Source organism: Rhagoletis pomonella, unplaced genomic scaffold (assembly GCF_013731165.1).
Source record: "Rhagoletis pomonella isolate Grant_MI unplaced genomic scaffold, Rhpom_1.0 Rhpom_scaffold_00003, whole genome shotgun sequence".
Classification (NCBI taxonomy): Eukaryota; Metazoa; Arthropoda; class Insecta; order Diptera; family Tephritidae; genus Rhagoletis; species Rhagoletis pomonella.
Genome location: NW_023458557.1, coordinates 77791782 through 77814074, shown reverse-complemented (window position 1 = coordinate 77814074; position 22293 = coordinate 77791782). Strand labels below are relative to the sequence as shown.

The following is a 22293-nucleotide window of genomic DNA, read 5'->3' as shown; positions in this document are numbered from 1 at the left end:
ATCGAGTCAACTCCCGAAAATTGTTTGAGTTAACCACCTCTATGCTCTACGTCACTAACTACTTACTTAAATTATTCTTGCCTTCTTGGCTTTGCACATATCACCACACATTAAAATCACTTTTTGAAGCTGAGCATTTACAATAAGTATGTGCATACAAAAATATGTACATATATGGAGTAAATAGATAATCTTATCACCTCAGCGTCTTTCACTCAGCACCACAAAATTGTGTATTGCTTGCGATTAGCTCTGCACGTTGCCTTCTTTCCCTTGCGCTGCTCTGCTCTATGACATTAGTCTCCTTGCATTGTTTTTGTAATTGTAATTATCAAGTGTTTTTCATTTGTTTTACAGTTGTTGGTAATTATATTTGCATATGCATTTGTGTGACTCTTCTTTTGTTTACACCTCTCTTTTCTACTTATCCGTGCTCTATCCATCAAAAAAGGCATCTACTTGAAAATTCTCGAGTATAGTTTCTTAGTAACGCCGATAATTGTCACTTAACTGTTGATGGCCGTGGGTGGTGCGCGAGTTGCTTAAGAGAACCACGTGTAAATTTAATTGTAATTTGAGATAAACAAGAAAAGTGTAAAGTGCAAAGTGTTTGTATGTTTCGAAAAGAAAGTCAGAATTTTGAAAAGTGAAAATTCGAAAAATTCTCTTGCCAAATTTGTTTCTATTGCGCTTGTAAATTATTATTTTTCTTTTTTTTTAAGAAAAAACAAAACAAATTTAAGCAAAAAGTTTGTGCTAAGCAATAAAAACTAAAATATAGACAGAAAAATAAGAGGGAAAAATAGTTAAAACGCATTCATTTCGGGTTTCACTGCAATTACTTAAAGTGTTACAAGAAGTGTGTGCAAGCGCTTGAAAATATTATAATAATTTATTAAATAAATAAAGAAATCCTCAAAGAAGTGTCAATACAGTATGTCGAAGAAGGAAGATACACCGTTCGTCATGTGAGTAAGCAAAATTTTCCACGTTAGGGTTGCCAAAGGAAAGTTTAAAATAGTCTGGAATATAAGCAGAGAAAGGCTGCGTTTTTACTTATCTAAAGTCTTGAGTAGAAGGCCTGTGGCGCGATTCTGTAAACAGTAAGCAACAATATTCGGATCGCTATTGTAACTTGCCGACGCACAGTGGTTCAAAACTGGCATTTATTGTTCACAATTCACTTTTGCACTCAATTTAATTAAGTATTATATTTTAATGAAAGCTTAAGGAGACCGATTTTTTAATTTTTTTTTTTGCTAGTATTAAATTTTTTAATGTAAAGTGCGAAAACGGTAGCAAGAGTAGTTTCAGTTAACAAATGTTATCTACATAATAAAAACTATTTGAAAACAATAAAGGGGTTCCCCCAAAACGAATAAAATCCCCAAAAACTATTTTAAAAAAATTCAAATTTTTTTTGTGCATTTTTACCCGTTTTGGGGGAAACCCACAATCAACTAGTTTTTAACTGAACCAGGAGAATCGATTTTCTTCAAAATTGCTATTGAAATCTATCATATTATGCGTACATACTGACATACATTTGTACATAATGTAAATATTTAGTAATCTTTTTGAAGTTTTCTGTGCAAATAGCAGGTGCAAATACGTTCAGGGATGTTCAGCTCTAGCTACAGTACCAGGTATTGTGTTCGGAAAAATAGTTATTGAAATCGTGCGTATTGTTATCTTTCAAAATTAAATTGCAAAAAAATTAGTAACAAGTTATGGTTCCTATATTTCAGGCCCCTTAAAAAGTCTAGACCCGAGGGGATTCACCCTTCTTCCACCCCCTCTCGAAGGGCCTGTCAATCAGTATAATTTGTAAAACCAGGCAGAATTCAGACGACTAAATGCTGTTCCGTCGAGGGAGAGGGGTCTAGGGGTTCAATTGTTCCGAGCTCGGCTAAAGGTAAAGGACCACTTAGTAAAACTAAAAGTATTTAGCTACAAACACAAACGACTTCAATTCTCATATACAAATTTATCGTTAATTTCTTTATCATCCAATGATCGAATCTAAATCGAATAATTATAGGACCAGCCTTGAGGCACCACCTCTCTGATAAAAAGAATTTTAGAAATCGATTCACGTGGTCCACAGTTCTGCGGTGTAATACCTAAAAAATAAAAAAATATTCCGACGAATTGATAACCTCCTCCTCTTTTTAAGTCGGTTAAAAAAGGAATTAAATTTTGAAAAATGCAAATATGACAAATCATGGCATCAAACTTGATGCTGCCAGACCGCTGAAAATTTGGAATAATGATCTTGCGCTTTTTTATTCCGAATTTTCACTAAGGTTCATCCAAAAGAAAGAGTCTCACCTTATCCTATACACACATGACCTACAAAAATCGCACAGGTCTTCGGTGTCCTACCGTCGAATTGCCATTGGAACAGTAAATTCAATACGTATCTACGCCTGGATACGCTCCTATAGCTTTAAAATAGATTGCCGGCATAGGAGTAGGTGTTTTCTATTTCTCTGCCCCCCTAACAGTAAAAAGATCAGTCCACCTGCCTCACTTTGCAAGCGTGTTTTAAGGACTAAAGTTTGCGCTATTGCTGAATCCTTCACCCTTTTGAAGCGTGGTATATTCGTACGCCACTTCTAGGCCAATTATTATAGCCCAGGCGTTTTAGGTCGACTTAGTTTTGAGTCCCTGGTCAAACGCAATATTCTAAGAAACGAAGCAGCAGCAAGTGGGTTATGTAGAGAGGCTTTCACATTGACCGCAATCGATAATAAAGTACCACCCTTACATTCAATAATCATTGTCATACAATTTGGTAATAAATAGCACATGGCATCACGATGTCTACACACAATTGCATGCTCAAAAGAATACGCGAGTAAGGGTGCGTTCACATAGAAAGCCGAGCGGTGCTAAGGGAAGAAAGGCGGAGCGAAGCGAACGCCAGGTGTTCTCACAGAACGAGGCAGATGATTGGAGCTTTTCTCATGAACTCGGCTCGAACTCGGAAAAGCGGCAAAAATATTTACTCAATTTTATTCAAAAGATTAATTGAAAATTTGGTTTTTATTTTAATATTTTGATGTCTTGTGAGCAGCAGCACCATGAAGCTGAAAAATTAAAAAAAAAATTTAAAATCAAAAACTGCTTTGCTTTCAGCTCCAAAACGCCCCTGGAAAAGCTTGCCGCATGAACACTTTCATATACATATGTAGCTACAGCAATTTGAAAGCTTCACTCCGATCGGACCGGCGTCGTTCGGCTCGGCTCCGCTTTCTGTGTGAACACACCGTAAGTAGTTAGTGAAACGCCGGCCAAAAGTGGTTCGCATTGGTTATTGTTCATTTAGAAAGCTTGGTAACGCTCACAATGATTTTTTTAAAAGCTGTAGGAGACGGTAGCGGTTCTTAACAGATGTTTAGCTGTGATGAGGACAAAGAAGATCATACAGGCAATTTCAGTTCAAAGCTCTGCAAGATCAGTCTTTTTTGAGCCTCAACAACATACGCTGGACAACCACGCTGGTTGATTTAATATAGTCTTACGAAACTTACGGCACTGAAACGTACCCAGATAATCTCTATTGGATATATTTTTTGTGAATACGTCAAAAACGCTGGAATTTTCTGGTCAGATCTAGATGCTCGTATTTGGGTCGTAGGATTGATCTCAGTCTAGCAGATTTTTTCATTTTACAAAAGCGTACATATTTTATCTTATGTAAATGTGGTTCGGGCACTATCATATCCCGAATGGCTTTGACGAACCATGGACTTGATGTGGATCAGACCCACTTGATTGCTTAATGCAAATTTGTAAACTTTGATTGGTCTCACTCTTGATTTCTTCTCTGTCTACTTCGTTAGTCTTAATGGAAGTGGTGGAGCTACTTATCGATTTTTGGAACTACGTTAGATGTGCCTTCTGGACGCCGCTTATAATGCAAGGGGTCTATTTTTTGTCCCCTCGCAGTCTGTCCTTTTTATTTAGATAAAAAAAAAATGTGTATCCATAAAATATGCCCTCTAAATACCTGAGAAATGTTAGCTTATTTTCTCTTCATAAGAATTATTTCATTAAAGAGTCCATTAGCTGCCCTTTTCTTACACAAACGAACAAGGCACCTGCAAAGTATATATCGGTCTTCATCATAAAATACGCCGCGCCTATGTGGTGAAAGATAACATAAATGAAGTCCGCTCAGATCAAGATTAACAAACTGAAATGACTAGCCTGCGTGGGCATTACCAGAGCAATACTAAAAACAACTACTGCAGCTCTCGAGGCGCTTTAAGATCGGCTTTTTCAGCACATTGCAACCAAAAAGGAGGCTCTACTGTTTAATGAAAAACACATCTCGCTGGACAGGGCAGAATATAAGAAGCTAGTACATCGAAACGCACTCGGGGCAATAGAACAAGCCGAAGAACTTTACATTACCTTCGTGCACCTGTGCTTTCGTAGGTACTATTTCGATGGCAATTTTTAGATCATTTATTTAAGGCCTAGGAGCCTAAATAGGTCTGTCATGTCGTACCTCCTCTAATTAATTATCTAATCTTAGACGCCTGCTTTTGATTTGGTTGTCTTGCTGTTTAACTGCTTTTCGCGTCTGCCAAAAACCTGTCGTTTTGTAATTTTTCGTAACTCTCCCGTCTCATCTGATATCGTGCAAATGTATGTACAAATATTAGTCTATCGCCTGTCGCTTTGCCCTCGACAATCTCATCAAGTAAAGACTTGCTGGTGCAATCAATCGAAGCAAGCAACTCCAACTCAGCAATCAGAAAAGTGAGAAAAAAGCTAACAAATATCGTCAAACGTTGTCGGGTAGCTAAGACCTTGTGGACGTAGGGGGCATAGGGGACATAGGGATCATAACGCTCATATCGGTTACAACATAAACAACAGCAACAAAAATATCAAGGAAAGCAAACAGCTGCTGCTGCAGTCATCTGCCCCATCATTGATTGCATTAAATGGCAGGCATGGCAATTTGATTTTGCAAACGATTTGTAATGTGTGCGTGTGTGTGTACAGCTACTTGCCACACGATGACCCGTCAACATTTCTACTACACCGCAAAACTGTCAGCGCTGAATTACCGGCAATAATTCACTGATTATCGAGAAAGTGCAAAACGAGTTGGGTCAGAGGGTAAAAAAATGCTGCGGAAGCTGTTAACGGAAAGAGGCTATGCTGCTCGAAAGCAAAAAAAAAAAAAAAAAAAAGTTGAATGTATGGGAAAATTACATTTACTAGGAAATTTTGTGTAGAAAAATGCTGCCACATCACGATAATAAACGCTGATGCTGTAGGCGAGTGAGGAAAAGTTGGAGAGAACTGAGAGGTGGGGGTTTATCGAGTATGCTGATGCCTTTATCGCGTTGACCAGTGAACCGCTGTGGAGGGAGCGCCACAGCTCAGGTGATTGCTGCTGCAGTCATAGTTGCAGGGCCAACTACTTAGATTGCTGACAACAATGTTTGTACGCGTTGCTGTTGTTTCTCTTCAACAAACTTCAGTAGTCGCTGGGTAATTGGTGTGGTTGCAAAGTTGGCATTGATGTGGAGCCGCGCTAGCTAATGTTGATAGATAGACAGACCGATGGGGATGAAGGCGATAATGTTGTTGAGTTTGTTGAGCTGGTCGAGGCTTTAGTCGACAGGTAGGTACCTGGTCACTTGCCACTGGCCGTGTGGCGTGTGGCGTGAATAATGTGCTGCCTTGCGCAAACACTAGCTTTTGGTCATAATGAGGTGAACCACTTGGTGATAGTACTGCAAAGGAGCGCGTTGCAGAAGTAAAAAATCACTTCATCCGCTACTGTGGTTGACATTGGCAATGAGCAACATTTGTTGTCCTTCGCAAGCTGTTTGCTGCTGCTGCATCCCCGGCGTTGACACTTTTATGGGACGTTGGCGATGCGACTTACCCCCGCCCCCCAACTAATTGCACTAAGAATAAATTGCGGCTTTTAAAAAATCCAGGAGAAGGCTAATAGCTATATTTTGAAGAGGGTTACCATCTGTCTGAAAATTAAAATTTAATTAAAATATGCAAAATTTTTATGAAAGTTGAAAATATATGTATGTATCAAATGGTTCTTCTTGGCGATAGGAACAGAAGATTTTAAGATATATTTTGAAGACAGTTGACACCTGTTTGAAAAGTCGAATTTAATTAAATTATAAAAAAAATTATGAAATTTTGAAATATATGTGCGCCAAAAGGTTCGTCTGGGCAAGGCTATATTTTTGGCAGGGTTGCCACCTGTTTGAAAAGTCGATTTTAATTAAATTATACCTAAGTTATATTAACTATTAAAATAGCTGTCGAGCGATTCATCTCGGCAAGGAGTAGATTAATAGCTATAATTTGAAGAGCGTTGCCATCCGTCAGAAAATTCGAATTAATTAAATTACACAAAATTGTTTTGAAAGATAAAAAACATACATATTTATCAAACGGTGCGTCTCGGCGAGGAAAAGATTTTAAGATATATTTTCAAGGTGGTTGCCACCTGTTCATCGGCGTAGCCAGAATGAAATTTAGGGGGGGGAGGGGGGGTGGGGTGTCCACCCTATTAAGCTGGAATTTCAGGGTACTATTTTATACATATATGAAGAAAATTTTAAAGTTAGGGGGGGGAGGGAGGGGGGAGGGGGCTCGAGCACCCCCCTGCCCCTACCTGGCTACGCCCATGCACCTGTTTGAAAACTCTAATTAAATTATACAACATTTTTATGAACTGTTAGGATATGTGCGCCAAACGGTTCATCTCGGCAAGGGGAAGGCCTATAGCTATATTTTGATGAGGGTTGCCACCTGCTTGAAAAGTAAATTTTAGTTAAATTATACTCATGTTATAATGAAATATTAAAATATAGGTATGAAGCGGTTTGTCTCAGCAAGGAGCAGGTCCATAGCTACATTTATTGTGAAGAGGGTTGCCATCTGTTTGAAAAGTCGAATTAAATTAAATTATACAACAGCAATCAGGCTCATAGCTATATTTTGAAAGGGGTTGCCACTTTGTGAAAAGTAGAATTAAATTAACAAGTTGTAATTAGAACATTTAGAATATTTTTAAGGTATTTGAAAAGGGTTGGCCACTTTTAAAAATGTTAATTTTGGAATTAGCTAATAAATGAAATGAATTATACCAATACGGGTATCAATCGACATGGGTTTGAGGAGATTTTATTTCAAAACTACAGGTAGGGGGGTTGCCACCTGTTGAGGAGTCAATTCAACTTGCATTAAGCGAACTAGGTAATTGAAATATGTATAACAATATGGGTGTTATACGGAAGACATTAATGAAGGTTTTAGACAAGAGGGCGTGGCACATCTCATGGGCGTGACATTTTTAATCAGCTATAACTTTGGAACCTTAAGGCACACGAGATAGATATTTGATGAGGAGACATAACTAACGTAGCCAATTATGTTAAACTAAAAGGGGTTGAGTGCTTACACGGGGCATGTCACCTCCCAAGGGGGTAGCAAATTCAGGGAACCCTAACTTTGGAACTTCAAGTCACATGAAATTTGGTGTGAAGACATAACTGTGGTAGAGTCTTATAGTAAGGTATATTTATAAAAATGAGCCTTTACAAGGAGATGTGGCGTATCCCAGACGCGTAACATTTGTATTTAGCTATTTGTTCATCCCGAACGTTGTCGGGTACACTGCTAGTAAACATATGTGTAACTTTCAATGTGCGAAAATTTAAAAAACTATTCCATTCAGACATATGTACATTAGGGCGGATTCTACGTATTATTCTATTGGCAAACACCAAATTGATTTTAGACCCATTTATTTTCGGAAAATTTGCTTGGAATTACACGTAGAATCTTTCTGTGATGTATGCTTATATGTAGTCGAAAAAATGTCCCATACAAATTGACCCGCCCTAATGTACATACATGCAATACAAATTCTTAAGTGCCAACCGTCCACTGTTACCAGCTTGGTTGGTGGCTGTGCCGTTGTAATCGCTGCCGTTGTTGTGTGCGGCGTTAGCAGCAGCAGCAGCAGCAGCAGCAACAGCTGTTGCATACAGCAGACAATTGACAGGCATTGCCACATGCTGATTTAATACCGCTCGGTCGGGCGTTGCTAATCCGTTTGCGGTCGGATTATGCCAATCAGTGCGGCTTAAAAAGTCGCTGGCGCTATCGGCTTCAAGGAGGGCAAGTGCTGAGAATATATGCACAATTTCTCGTATATAATTCGGACTGAGGTGGCAGGCAAAAAGGGTGGTGTGCAATAAAATGCAATAAAGTAAAGATAAAGGGAAAGAGCTGAGAAAGTGAGAAAAAGTAAAACAAAAATTGCATAAAAGCATGGGGAATTGCATTGACGTAGTAGAATAATAAAATTAGCTTGCACTTATTAAGCTATTAGACGATTTTTGTGAGATATTATATTTTGTTGATTATTGAGGCGTACGAATAGAATGTCTAATTTGAAATGAATTAGGGTGAAAATTGGCGAAAATTGCAAAAAGAGCACGACTGCGTTAGAAACTATGGGGCCATGCTGCTCAGGGTAAAGGGTCGGAGCTGCCTTAGTACGCTGGATGCTAATGAATAATTACGAAATTTTAGAAACCCTTTGGAGACTGAATGGTATAAGGCCAGCGTTAGGGTAATCGCCCATAAGATTCTGATATATATGTCGCTGTAGGGAGCCAACGTTATAAAAATTGAAAAGATCTTTCTGGGAGTAAAACCGGAGGTAATGGATCGAATGAATATGTTCTAGTCATACCGCGGACAATTCTATCTCGAAGCAACCGTTAGAAAATTCTGGCGATGAACCCACCGACTGGGTGGTCATGGGCGTCGAAGAAGTTCATGGGTTTGTTTCTCAACAAAGAGTATCTGGAACGATTTGAGAAGAGACAGGGCAATATCCTCTGCGGCCTGAATTTAGGCATCTGCATCAGAGACCAAATTTTGCGACTTCGAGGGCAATGTCTTTTCCTATTCAAATTATTCATCGCTGGCAGGTATTGGGCGAGGACAACCCGAAGCTGTCGTCACCGTCGTGGTAGTCTAATGCGAGGCAATAAGCTCAAATGAGAGCAGTGCAGGTAAGTTAACTCTAATCCAAAGCGGGTTCGACCGCTATGCTGTGCCAATTGACCAAAGGCGACGTTGATGGAGCGTTCATTCATCCGGTATAAGCCGAGTTGGTCCGACTAATATCCAAAAAGTTATTTAAACAATTTTAAAAGTTAATAGCGGTCTTCACTTCGGTAGGCAATGCAAACGTTCGCATGTACACCTAGGGTAAAAAGCTTATGATAAAAACCAAATTGCTTCTCCTCGATCCGGCACGACGAAATCACTTCGAAAAGGCGTGCCCTGATCCAAGTCAGTTCGAGTTAACTTGAAGGTAGTGCCTTTTCTGGTGACCACATACAGTGGCGAGCAGACATAGTATGGTCTATTTCAGATTAAAGGAGCTAACGCAGTGTGAACTTTTATATGGAGGGTCTTAAAATGGATATCAGTTGTTACGTCGGCTATACTCGCGCTGTCACCTAAATGGATCTATCACTCAAACCTTCGGCTTACATCGGTCTGCGATTCATGGTACGTCAGGAGTCAAATAGAATAATATGCTCTGGAGTTTCACCCACCAACCAACAGAACTTGTAATCCATGTCTACAGATAGCAGATAGTAATTCCAGTTTCCTGCCAGTTAGCCTGTAAGAGTTCTATGGCCCTCCCGGCTAAGTTCAAGTAGTCTTTAGGAGTTCCTTCTGGAAGGAGTTATGTCCCATTACATTGGACTGCCGCTAGTGGGCTGTAATCTGGGATTCTTCCCAGCTCCTAAGCAGCTCTGCAGTATATCCTTTGGGTTCCTCGCTTTGCGAGACCGTCATTCCAGTAAGACAATCGCGATAGCGAAAACTTTCGCCCGGAATATGATTGGGTATGCGCCCAACAGCAAACTTTTCCGGAATCTTGGTTCAAGTACGCCTGCCCTAGCACTGCTGTTGTCCATCTTCAATCCGTCGGTTTACCATACTTTGGAGACTTCATCAATCGTAAATATTATCCCTTAAGAGCCTGTCCCTTTCAAGAACCTGACCTTCTATGGCTTGCAAATGGATAATTTCGGTAGAATGCTGGCTGTGAGTTTAATCATTCAGCGGGATCATCCAGAAATGGTTTGAGAACCAAACGACTACGAACGTCTCTACTTTTCGTGCTGATGATATTCGGCATTGACTGCCAACATAGGTTTAGTCACATAGACTTTCCTTCTTTTGGTAAATGTGACAATGTGGCGGACTTCAGTGGGTTTATTGACAATCCCTTTTCAGCACACCAGTTTTCAGTTAATTTTAGAGAAGCTTGCCATTTTTAGATAAGTGAGTTTCTAATGAGTCGTTGGCGACTTCTGCACTTCGAGCTATCCATTTTCCTTAATCCATTTCTAGGCATGGCTATTGGAAAATATATTTTTATTTTTATATATTTTTCGCACCTCCCACTTCAGATGGTCTCGCCGGTTGAATGCCCCTAAATTATAGATGCAGGGCCCTTCGAGCCGGAGATGGACCGTTGGTAGTTAAAACAGTGGCGAAGCTGAGGCTATTTTTACTGACTGAAGCCTTAAAATGGCACGGCCAAACATAAACTCATACAGTTGTGCCTAAACCCCAACCAATAAGTAGCTTTTAAATGTGTCTCAACCCAACCTAGCTTTGCTTCATCTCTGCAGTTCTGTATACTCTAAACAGCAGGATTAAAGAGGCGCTCTGCGGCTTTCTCGTTAGCTTTTACTTAGTACTGAGTTATGTATGTAAGTACTCCCTGCCAAGGCGCCTGGGGCATTGCGCTGCTTATAAGCCTAATTGAAAACTTTTTTGGCATTACGAAATTTAGTCTAAAATAAAACAGCAGATTTTCAACAAAAGTTCATTAAAGATTTCTGAAATAATTTAATCCGCTTAAAAAGACAACAACAACAACAACAACAACAACAACAAGGAAAACCAAAACTGGCCACTAAAAATTCGTAAGCAAGCAATGTTCTGAGGGGTTGCGAAAATCATTGACCGGAAAGTGGTAAAAATGCTGCAACAAAAAACAAAAACAAAAGAAATTCGAAAAAAGTGACTTGCAGCTAAAAAGCTAAGCCAGCGTCCCCCGGCATAGAAAATAAGGAAAGGATTAAGCAGCCGCACGTTGAGCAGCTTTGCAGTCGTACGAGTATTTTGTTGCTGGCGTTCGCGCGCTTCGCTACTTCTTTGCATTCATTGTAGTAATTGTTGATATTTTCGGTTTTAAATGGTTATTGTTGTTTGGAAAGCTTAGTTTGGAGAGCAGCGCAGCTGGCGGCGTTGACTGACTAACGGGGCGGGGGGTTGTAAAAGAGGGAGCGCGGTCCCTGCAGCTCGGTTATAATTTGAAGCGTAGATTTTTATTCTTCTTGGTAGCTGCTTTGTTGTAGCTGTAGTGAGTGTTGCTTTAAATTCGGGGCAGTCTCTTGTTGTTGTTCTCTGTTATCGCTGCGCGCCTCAATCTTCAGTGTTACTTACTCATGAAAACTTAACTTCAAGTTGTTGCTTTTGCAGTGCTGTTGTTAGTTTTGTTGATTAATGTAAAGTTTAAATTAGTTTTTCGCCTTTTCGAGTGCGAATATGCAAAAAGTTTTTTTTAGCGATTTTGAGTTTTTTTATTTAAATTTTTGATGCTGAACGCATACTGTATATATTAACATATTTCTATAAATGCATAAGCGACGACTACAACGGCGCAGAGTCGCGCATTTTCCTTTTTACCAAATTTACGCTGTTGCACAGCCAAATTGTGGCGAGCAGTTGCGTTTGCAGCTACGGCAATCGCATTAAAGTGAACAGCAATCAGTTAGCGTAAAGAAAAAGAAATATGATATAGAACTCCAAACGCGAGCAGCTGACAGGCGACAGCAGACGACAGGCGACTATGAACGTTGCCACAAAGCGCGTCAACATTGCGCGCTGCCGTCCACGGTGCACTGCTTCCCATTTCTCTTCCCCTGCTGCGCTTAATAGCAACAACAGCTAGACCAATGAAATAAATGCAACCGCTGAGTGGCAACACAGCTTTGAGTAGGACAGCCCCCGTATGCATCAGCAGTCCCTCAGTCGCCTATCGCTTTTGCCATAGTTCTCACGCCTAGCAGTATGCTAATTTAAAAAGCAGCACTCTAGTGTCGACAGCTACTGCTGCAGAGTTGCAATATTCTTGACAGGATTAAATAGCGCTCAAGTGGTGTAGACAGATGCACATGTGAATAGAGGAAGAGGCAGAGAGAGAGAGAGAGTTGCGCGTTGGTTTCGGGGAAATGGGGTAGTGTCAGATTTAATTTCGTTAGTTTATTATTCACCCCACTTTATGGAAAAATACACAAAAGAAAAGGATGAAAGATATGCGAAAATGAGCTCAACTGAAAATAAAATAATTTGTTTCAAATATAAAAAATAGTAACTCGTAGCACTCTATCAATGAGCTTCTTCCAGTTCTATGCAAACCTTTGCCGACATTTTATTCGAATCTAGCAAATAGCCGGCGTGCTTCGCTGCGCCTTAAAAGTGTTTTTGTGCTGTTTGATATCCGTATTGCAGTATTTAATTTATTTTATCATTTTAATTTAATACTATTTTTCAAACAGGTGGCAACCCTCCTCAAAAATATTTCCGGCATTAAACTTAACTAAAACCTAAACTTTCCTTGATACCCATATTGCAACAGATGGCAACCTTCAACAAAATATATTTTTTATTTTTTGCAAATCCCACTGCAATATTTACTTAATCCTTTCAATATAATAAAACTACCAATTTTCAAACAGGTGGCAACTCTTTAATTTTTTTCTTTCTATATTTAAAGTTAGACCACTCACTAGCAATGCATCGGTGAAAACTGCATGCGGTGCCCTGCATTAGTTTTCGAGTGATGCGCGTACAAACATACAGACTGACAGAAAAAAATTCTAAACATTTTTGACTTGGCTTCTGTTGTTCTATTAAAGACCCCCCATATTAATTTTTTCAACCTCATTATGCAAGTGGTGCTCTGTGGCTGTTCGGAGCGCTGTGTTGTGACAGGTCTCCATAGTTTAGAACCGGCAAGCCGATTGTCTTGTATGCTGCCAACACCATGTCTTTATCTTTGCCCCAAGTGCTGCGGCAAGCGATTTGAGGACATTGTTGCAGCTCTGTACTTTCTCGGAATTGCGGTTGTTTGCGCCGAGAAAGAAAGCAAGATATCGAAGATTATTCCGAGAATTTTCGGGTTGTTAACTGTCGGAATTGGTTCGTAGTTTTCCAATCTGTAGTCTGACCTCTTTCGTTTAAATGATGGAAAGGGTTGCCGTAGGGTAGAAGGTTAGGCTCCTTCCAGTGAAGCGAAAAAGTTCTGAGGTAACCGTTTCGTTTCGAGCACAAGTAATCAATAACATTCCCGGACGTTATCATCAAGTAATCGTCAGCATATCAGATGATGGAGACTCCCTTTGGAACAGAACAGAACGGTACACCACCATGTGGGACTACCTTTTTAATTTTCCTTGACTTTGGCATTTTATATCAGAACTTGACTGATGAGTGTCTAATCAGCTATTTATCGACCACCGTTTGAGTCGTCGTCATAGAGAGAAAGTCAGGAGCGTGGAATGACACATGGTGCCGAACGGCTTACTTAGATAGATCCAACGCCACTTGGACCCCGGTTAAGTCCACGAGTTGGGTGTGTGTATGTTGCTGTGACTGCTTTAAGGAGCTCTAATCATTTTGTTTACAGCCAGTTCTTCTGTTATCTTCCAAGTTGTGAGTTAGTTTTGTTGAACGGCTGTTTGGTCTTGTGCTACAGTTTCCCGTATTTTCTTTTTTTAGTTACCCTTTGATGATCGCTAAAACTTTTCTCAGGTCAAAACTTGCTGAAATTCTTAGTGCCATTTCATACGAAATGCGAAATTATTCTGCCTTTTTGCATAAACTCTTTCACAAATTTGTACATTTCGAATTCATTTTCTATTGTTGTTGATGCGAAAATTAGCGAATAACAATTTGGCGCCAAATTCGCAAACAAAAGACGCTGCTGAAGTGAGTAGAATAACTGGGATAATAAAAAATAAGGAAATGTATAAAATTGGCAAATATTTGGCACGAAAAGTTTTGGACGACATGCAGTAAATGGGTGGCAGTTCGCATGAAGTACAAAAAGGAGCAAAAGCGAGGAGGTGAAACGTTTGAATTCGGATGTAGTGAAAAACCAAAAGAAAAGAAAGAAAATTAGAAAAAGAAGCGTTGTCAAGAAAGTCGTTGAATGGTGAAGTTTTAATGCGATTTGCTGCAATTTTTTGTGAGAAATAAAATGTGGTAGGAGTGCGCTGCTGAACAAGCGCCGCGCACAGTGGTTCAAAACCGAAGCCTTTATATTGCAATCAATTTGATCAAGTTTGTTTTTCATGAAAGCTTATAAAATTTGCAGGAGACCAGCTGAGCCCGATTTTTTTATTTATTTGTATTAAATTTTTTAGTGCAGTGCAGAAAAAGTAGCAATTTTGAAGAACAAAGATTTTGCTGCTCCAGCTAATAAAATAAATAAATAAATAAAATGGAAATTTTATAATTTTATTATTTGTATAAAAAATTTTGGTACGCAGATTTGTAGATTGTTAAATTTTAGAATAATAAAATGCAAGTGTCAAGTGGCTATGAGTTCACGTTGAGCATACACGTTGTCAGCATACTGTACGTGGAACAAAATGCACAACAAAATGTCAGCTAAAAAAATATGTAAAAATCAACGCGAACTAGGTCTGTGGACCTAGAAATTTTATAAAAATTAAAAAAAAAAACAATTAATTTTGGTAAATTTTTTTTATAACAGTACGATTTCTATTGTGATTTTTTTTTTCGTTTTTGGAGAACCTTACAATTATTTTCAACTACTTTTTGCTACTTTTTGTGCACTTTACGCCAACAATTTAATATAAATAAATAAACATATTATAAGCTTTCAATAAAAAATGAATCACGTTGAGTGAACAATTAAGGCTCCAGTAAATTATGAACACTAAATTCCAATTTGGAACCACTGTACTTAGATATGTATTTATCTACCCACACATTCACAAGTGTCTGCGTGTGCGCCATGTGTGATGCGCTTATGCGGGCGTTTGCAAAGTGGCAACTTTAAATTGAATGATTTTCGCTTTTCTTTATTCCTGTTTTTTTGGAGCTTTTCTCAAAAATTGCCATCGCGAAAGTTTTTTATTGATACCTACTCGTATGGAAGTGGGCGGCGTAAGACGTGAGTTAATGTTACTGAGCAACTTTAAAAACAAATTTCATTGAAACGCTTAAAGATTAACTAATTTAAAAAGTCGTTTTCGAGCAATAAAAGTTAAAAGCATTCAAAAGTGTTGCTTACCTGCAGGCAGGCTGCAGTGCTGTATGCAGTGTTGCATTGCAAAGAGTATGCATTGTATATTTCTAGTTGCATTTTACAATAAAGAACATAAATAGTAAAGCATTTCAACCGTAATAAATAACTGTACAATTGCGCTTGCGGCAAAAGTCGATTTGCGCGCACCTTACCTGCTCTCCAAGAAAGTGTGTTATCTTGCATTCGTATTTTTGTTTTTGTTTTTTTTTTTTTTCATCTCCCAACGCATAAATGCTTGGCATTGTTTAGCCGCCATTCATCATCAGTCGCCTTTTTGATATGCAAATCGGCTGTTTTTTTTCATTTCTCTTTTTTCTCCCAATTTGATTTCATATCTTTAAGAATGAATGCTATGAAATTATTGCCAGCACCTGCAGTCAAATGTCCCAACAGTCCAGCAGTGCAACAGCCGGTGGCAGCAATTCCCTTAGCTGTGGCGTTGCTGCATGCAATTGGCGTTGAGTCGCGTCGGGTAGTATACCCGAGCTCCCATTGTTGCGAGCGCCTTTGGTGATGCAACAATTTGTGCTTTATTGTTATTTGTTGGCATTTGTTGCTGTTATTATTTACCGTTTCCCGGCATTCATTGCGATTGTTGCCTGTGGGCTTACGTCGTTTCCTTTGCCGCCCATCCGCTGCGCGTTCCACTCCACTCCACTTCACTTTACTTTCTCTGGAAACGGAATTGTGTTGCAAGTATTTACAGTCCATTGTTGCTTACAGCCGCCTGCCCTTCTTTACTGCTTGCCTTCTTTCCTTTCTTTTTCGAATCTTTCCTTCCCTCCTTAAGTCCTTCATTACCTCTTTCAATCCTTCCTTCCCTCCTTCAGTCCTTCCTTTCTTTCTCTCCTTAAATCCTTCCTTCCCTCCTTCAATCCTTTCTTCCTTGTCTGCTTTCCTCCTTTTTGTCACCCCTTACCTTCTCTCCTCTATTCATTGGCATTCATTTATGTAAATAAGTACATAATTCTTCAGCTGCCACTGTTGCATTTACTTGCATTCAAGTTGCAACATTTCGTTTTGTTCTTGTTCTTTTTTTATTTGTTTGCTTGCATTTTTTCTTCAATATTTCTCCATCGGCATATCTCTCTGGACTCAAGTTGCAACAATCACAGTAAATCACAGCATACTTCAAGGCGCTCTGGCATGTTCCTTTGCGTTTCGCGCTTTGTTCTGCTTGTGGCACTTCTTTTTTTTTTTGCTTTGCTTTGTTGTTCGCTAGGTGGCTGCTGTTGCATCACTGCTCTTGAGTCATCGCTCAAGTACTCTAGCCTCTATCTCGGATGTGGTTGGAGACTTGTACGCTTTTTCTTCTCATATATTTCTTTTGTTAAGATTGTCTACTTGTACTGGGAAATTTTTTTTATATTCCGAAAGAATTTACATAAATACATTCTCTAACTCTAACTCCTCTCTAAACACAATTCCCCTTTCTCTACAGCTAATCACCGCAGCATTTTTCCTTTTGTGAGTTTCCATTAATTTTTACAAATTTTTCTTTTATTTGCAGTGACTTCAAACCAAATACCCCATCAAAATATGGCGCAGCAGATGCAGTTTTGAATAGTAATGTGCCCATTGATGGCGCTAATATGCCAACCCCTACCAATGCACGCAACAACAATAATAATGCAGAGAGAATTGTTACACCATCGACTATGTATGTCCTGCATGGACATCAACACATCGAATGTGAGTAAAATTTACATCTAATGCATCTAATTTTAGAAAATAAGAAGACCTCTTCATGAAATGTAAGAGAGCCGCAACAATCGCAAAAAAAAATAAATAGCCGATGTGGCTTGTCAGTTAGAAACATAGGTCCTTCTTTTCTGCACTGTCCAATCATAAATTAGAATCAGTGAAAACTCGCCCATAAGGTTAGGTTCTATTTAAGTGGCTGCCTGCTTCCGATGTGTGAGAGAGGCACACTTAGACCCATTGTGGTACCAATTGAGGTCTCGTATTCCATCCCATCTGTTCGCGCGAGAATTCATGAATTCCTGCTTCACTTAGATCCGCTAGAAGAACAAAAATGTGAGCGTAAAATGAGCGTCTACTTGCCCACGATACGTTAGGGCAGTGATAGAGGTAGTCTGTAACACTTTCAATTTCTTCTTCGCCGGCTGAAGTCATTGGCCGTCAAACTCATTCTGTTAGCATGTCTTTCCATCAAGTAGTGACCCGTTATAATTCCACTCGCTTGCCTAAGAAGAGTACGCTCTAACCGAATGGGTGCGGGTCTTGTCGAAGCTGTACCAGTTTTGTAGAGTCGTCTCGGACTTGGCTTTTTTCGATCACATTTCCAAAACGCTTTGGATAAATATGCAACAGACGAAACAGCAAATAGCACCGGACCCTTTCACGGGTAAAAATAACGCTCATGGACACGGCGTTAATAATGTTAAAAACCCTTGGCTACCGCTAGCGCGGATCCAAGGAGGTCCTGACGGCCGAAAGTCCTTGTCGCTCAGTACCGCTTCTAACACACCCCTGGAGGTATCGAAGAAACTGTATATTGAGCTGCTAAGTAGGCCTGTACCGCCGATGGAGTAAGTTTTTCGGCCCTCTATATACAAGGCCGCCTCCGAGGGTAGTTCAACAGCGGCCGGGAGTGTAGTTGAACCGGCACAACTGAATCCATTACTTACACAATAGTGATAGGCCTGATGCCAAACGGTGAGAGCTAATCCCTCGAAGGGAAGCGGAAATGGATCCTTGCTCCGGCTGCTCTCGGGCAAAAAAGGAGGTTCGTCTGGGATGAAGGCACAGCGAGAGAGAAAAGCGGCATCTAGGCTCCTTGCCAAATTTAGTGAGAATGCTGCTAACAGAGAGCAGAATATGCTGGTGGAGTGGACTAGGGGTATCCTTGCTAAAAGCCGAAATTGGACGGAAAGAAAAGACGCCACCGTGATTCTTGGTTCAGCAAACACTACGGAACTGAGCTTAGAAAGGTACCACCACATTGCGGCAACCTAAAAAGCCCAGGTCCCAAAATTCTTCTGGTCCTACAAACCCGGCACGGGCTTTCAATATTGTCGCTAGGGACCATTTGGTTCTAGCAAATGTGAACAGGGTACACCCGGAAGGAAACCTTAGGAAGGACTACTAGAGGTCCATCCTTGTCAGACTCGGCCGGATCTAAAAGGAGATTCTGCACAAAAATCCTGACCCCCCGATAGTGCAAGACGTTGTCCTTTACCGGGACCGCTGAAAACTATTCCCCTGTGTCGACGATAGGCTTTCTTTGTCTAGAGATCTAATAGCTCACCCTTTGTATCTATCTTTCTTTTACTAAAGCGTAAACAAATCCTTTCAAAATGAGAAAGTGACAAAAGACATACCAATGAGTTCTCCCGGAAAGAATCTGCCCTCCACATCCCTGTGACCGGGAATCCAAATGACATTCACACTGTTCTTTTTAGCCAACTTTTGCTATGGCCATGCGAAAATTTTTCAATTAATCATGACGGAGCTGACAGTCACTAAGAATGAAAAAAATCTTTTCCAATCTAGTTCCGAGTTTATTTACAGCATCTATAATATTTAGTTTAAACCTAAACATGGAAGACACTACATTAGTCTGTCAATCGAAATGAGCAGCTCGAGATTACTTCTACCTCTTCACCATTAAGCTTCCAACGATCGATGAAAGTTACAATAGCTTTCTTCTACTTCTCTCTGCTTGGGATCTAAATCTTGAAACGTCTTGCTGGAAGCATAATTTCAGCACAATAGTCTGCGCTGTCCGGAAGAAAGTCAAAGTAACGGCACCCCCAACTGAGATGTCTCTCTTGAATGATTAGCAGCAAGAGCTGCCACTTTCTGCGGCTCAGTAGCAGGAGATCGTTAAACAGTTTAGAGCATCATTTGACGTTGTTCATACGCTATAGCGAAATCATTAGCATAGGTGCGGCCACTTCGAGGCCTTCCATTTCGTCTCGCGCAAGAGGCAGTCAATAGGAATTGGCTTAGACTCGTAGAGGTGGCGTTGCCGTTTCCGCAAACACTCGGCCGATCAAACCGCGATGCTCTTCTAGTCTTTCTTCTTGGTCGATAAGAGCTTTAAGCCTTTGAATGTTATTCACACTAATACTTATAGCATGTCCCCACGAGCACTGCCAGTTATGTAGCTCGCTTCTGAATTACTTTGGTGAATACCCCGTTTACACGACTCATTCCCAATTCGATTTGACAATTCATTGTGGTTTTCCTTTATTTCCTCCCTTTCTTTGTTTTGATTTTTTCTATTCTCTCTGCTCTGACAGCTGAGTTCGATAAAATTCTGATTAAATTTGTTCACAATTCGCATGGTAATTGGATCTGAATTACTTTGAAATGAGGTAATTCGCTCTAAAAATTTTGAATGGCGAATTACGTAATTCGAAGGGTAATTGGGGCGCCAATTACAAATGAGAGAGCCAATTACGAATGGGAGGTTGAATTGAATGACATGGGAGCTTAGTATAACTCTGTAAATCGTTTCACGCTCTCGATATTTGTTTTACTGTCTAGAAGACAAATCTGTTTTGCGTGGCAGTTCTGTGTTTGGGACCCTATTTGTGATCCTCAAAATCTCTATAAAGTGCGCTGATTTTCAATGCCCCGCATTTCCAAAAAAAAAAAAAAAAAAAAAAACATTTAAACAGCAGCAGCAGCTCCAAATAAATCCTTTTGAATAGATTTTTTTATGACCTTAAATACCAAAAAAAAAAAAACACCTACTACTTTCCTAATCCGCTTGACTTAATGTACTCCATTGAACCAATGTGTGCGAGCATGCCAACGCTCAATCGAATTTTTCATATTTCACAACATAAAAGCAAACAACAAGCAGCAGTCAGCTGTCAGTTATGCCATGGTCAGAGCGCGATGAAAGCTTTTAATTTTTTGATTTGTGTTTTTTTTTGTTTGTTTTGAGTTGAGAGTATTTACGCGCCGCTTCGCCAGGAGTTAGGCAGCCAACCAGCCAACCTGTCAGCCAACATACTAGCAACTAGCCAGTTATCCTATTACATCCCTTCCTCCTCGCTTACCAACAAAGCGCAATGACATGACTGCCAATCCGTAAATCCTACCAATTTTGGTTGGCACGTATTGTATTTTTTTACCCGTTTTGCGTTTGTTTTTGCTTTTGCATTTGCATTTTGTTTTATTTTTCAATTTCATTTGCAGTTATATACAGTTATTGCTTTGAAACATTTTAACCGCCTTCCATGCGCATCGTTCTTTGGTGTGCGAGCGTGTGTTTGAATGGTCTGTTGTGCGCGATTTATTTAAATGGAAAATATGATAGCGTTGCTCAACTAATTTACCATTCGGCTACTGGCTCACGTCAGCTGGTAACGTCGGTACGTAACATTTTCGGTTGTTTCGTAGTTTTGCATTTGAGCTTTTGCTGTTGTTATGGATGAAAAAAGATGGCGAATAACAAATCCGCTAGTCGTTTTTAATTAAAATGAAAGCTTATAATAAAACTGGCTATTTCGAATTGCACTAACTGTTGCTGTTGTTGTTGTTATTTCATTCATACCAATTCCATGCGCTATTTTGAGCATAGTTAGTTGGAAAACGGCAAATCCTCTCTGCTACTCCATAAAGGCTATTAAGCGCCTAAAAGTATGCTGAGCGTGTGAGATATGAGTGGTGCGTCTGTATTTTTTAGAATGCAGGTGAAGCTGTTAAAGCGATACTCAACTCAGTTTATGTAAATGCCGAAAGCCTTTTTGGATTTTGAAAACAGGAAATAATGAAAAAATTATCGTATCGCTTTATCAATCCGCTCGCATTGCAGAATATAACTTCTTCAAGATTTTAACAATTTTGCTGTAATATTTTGAGCACGAAAGCTGTTGATTTTTATATTTTAAGGCAAATGAAATGGAAATATTTTCTTGACATTTTTGTTCTGATGGCATGTATGAAAAATAAAACGATTCGTGGTTTTTCAGCCTTTCTCGAGGCTCTTAATTTTTTGTTTTAATATTTTGGGGCTCTAATTTATTTTTTTGGGACTCCATATGCGTCACTTGTTCTGTACCTAGGGTACGGGGGCAAGAAGTTATCGACACTGCGCGAACCGAAAAATATAATAATAGATTTTTTTGGGGTATTATTGAATTTCTTTTGAGTGTTATTAATATTTTTTTAATTTCGTTGAATTTTTTCGCGATTTCTTTGAAAGTTTGCGCGACTTCATTGACTTTTCTCCCTTCTTAGACTTTTTTCGAGATTTGATTAAATTTATTTTGGATTTCTCTGAATGGTATACTATTTTAATTGAGGTTTTTCGAAATTTCATTCCTTTTTTTGAGTATTGCATTGAAGATTTCAGAATACCATCGATTTTTTTGGGAAGTCATTCAATTTTTTCCGACATTCGTAGAATTTTTTTTATTTTGGCTAAATTCGGAATCTTTACTGGACCATTTGACATTTTTGGAGCTTTTTTTGTTTTTTATTTCAGAAGTTTTCAGAATTTTTCTAGCGTATTCAAGTTCGATATTTTCTTTTTTTTTTTTTAATTTTCATTAGTTTGCAGTATTTTTTCGATATTTTTCAGTGTTATTTATCGGTTCTATACAGCAAATCAAAGTTTAAAATTTTCCAGTTATTTTGATTGGGATGGCATGGATGTAAAATGAAATTTGTGTTTTTTTTTGGGTTTTTTTCGAGAACTAAATTTTTTAGAAATGTTTTCGAGATTTAATTGAACTTTTTCGTAATAGCATTAACTTTTTTGAAATCGCACCGACTTTTTTCGCGATTTCATTGAAAGTTTTTGGAATTTTATGGATTTTTTTTTTTGGAAATTCATTTACTTATCGCACACCGTCTTCAAAAGA

At 39.3% G+C, this 22293-nt stretch overlaps 1 protein-coding gene across 1 annotated transcript in view; it reads left to right on the top strand.

Moving 5' to 3' along the window:
* Positions 1–448: 448 nt before the first annotated feature.
* LOC118735568 (zinc transporter 2) overlaps positions 449–22293 on the top strand; it is a gene marked incomplete in the record, with an annotated part of 144434 nt that continues 122589 nt past the window's right edge. Inside the window, 2 exon segments of the mRNA XM_036465378.1 lie at positions 449–968; positions 16959–17140. Coding sequence (XP_036321271.1) covers positions 937–968; positions 16959–17140 — 214 coding nt within the window.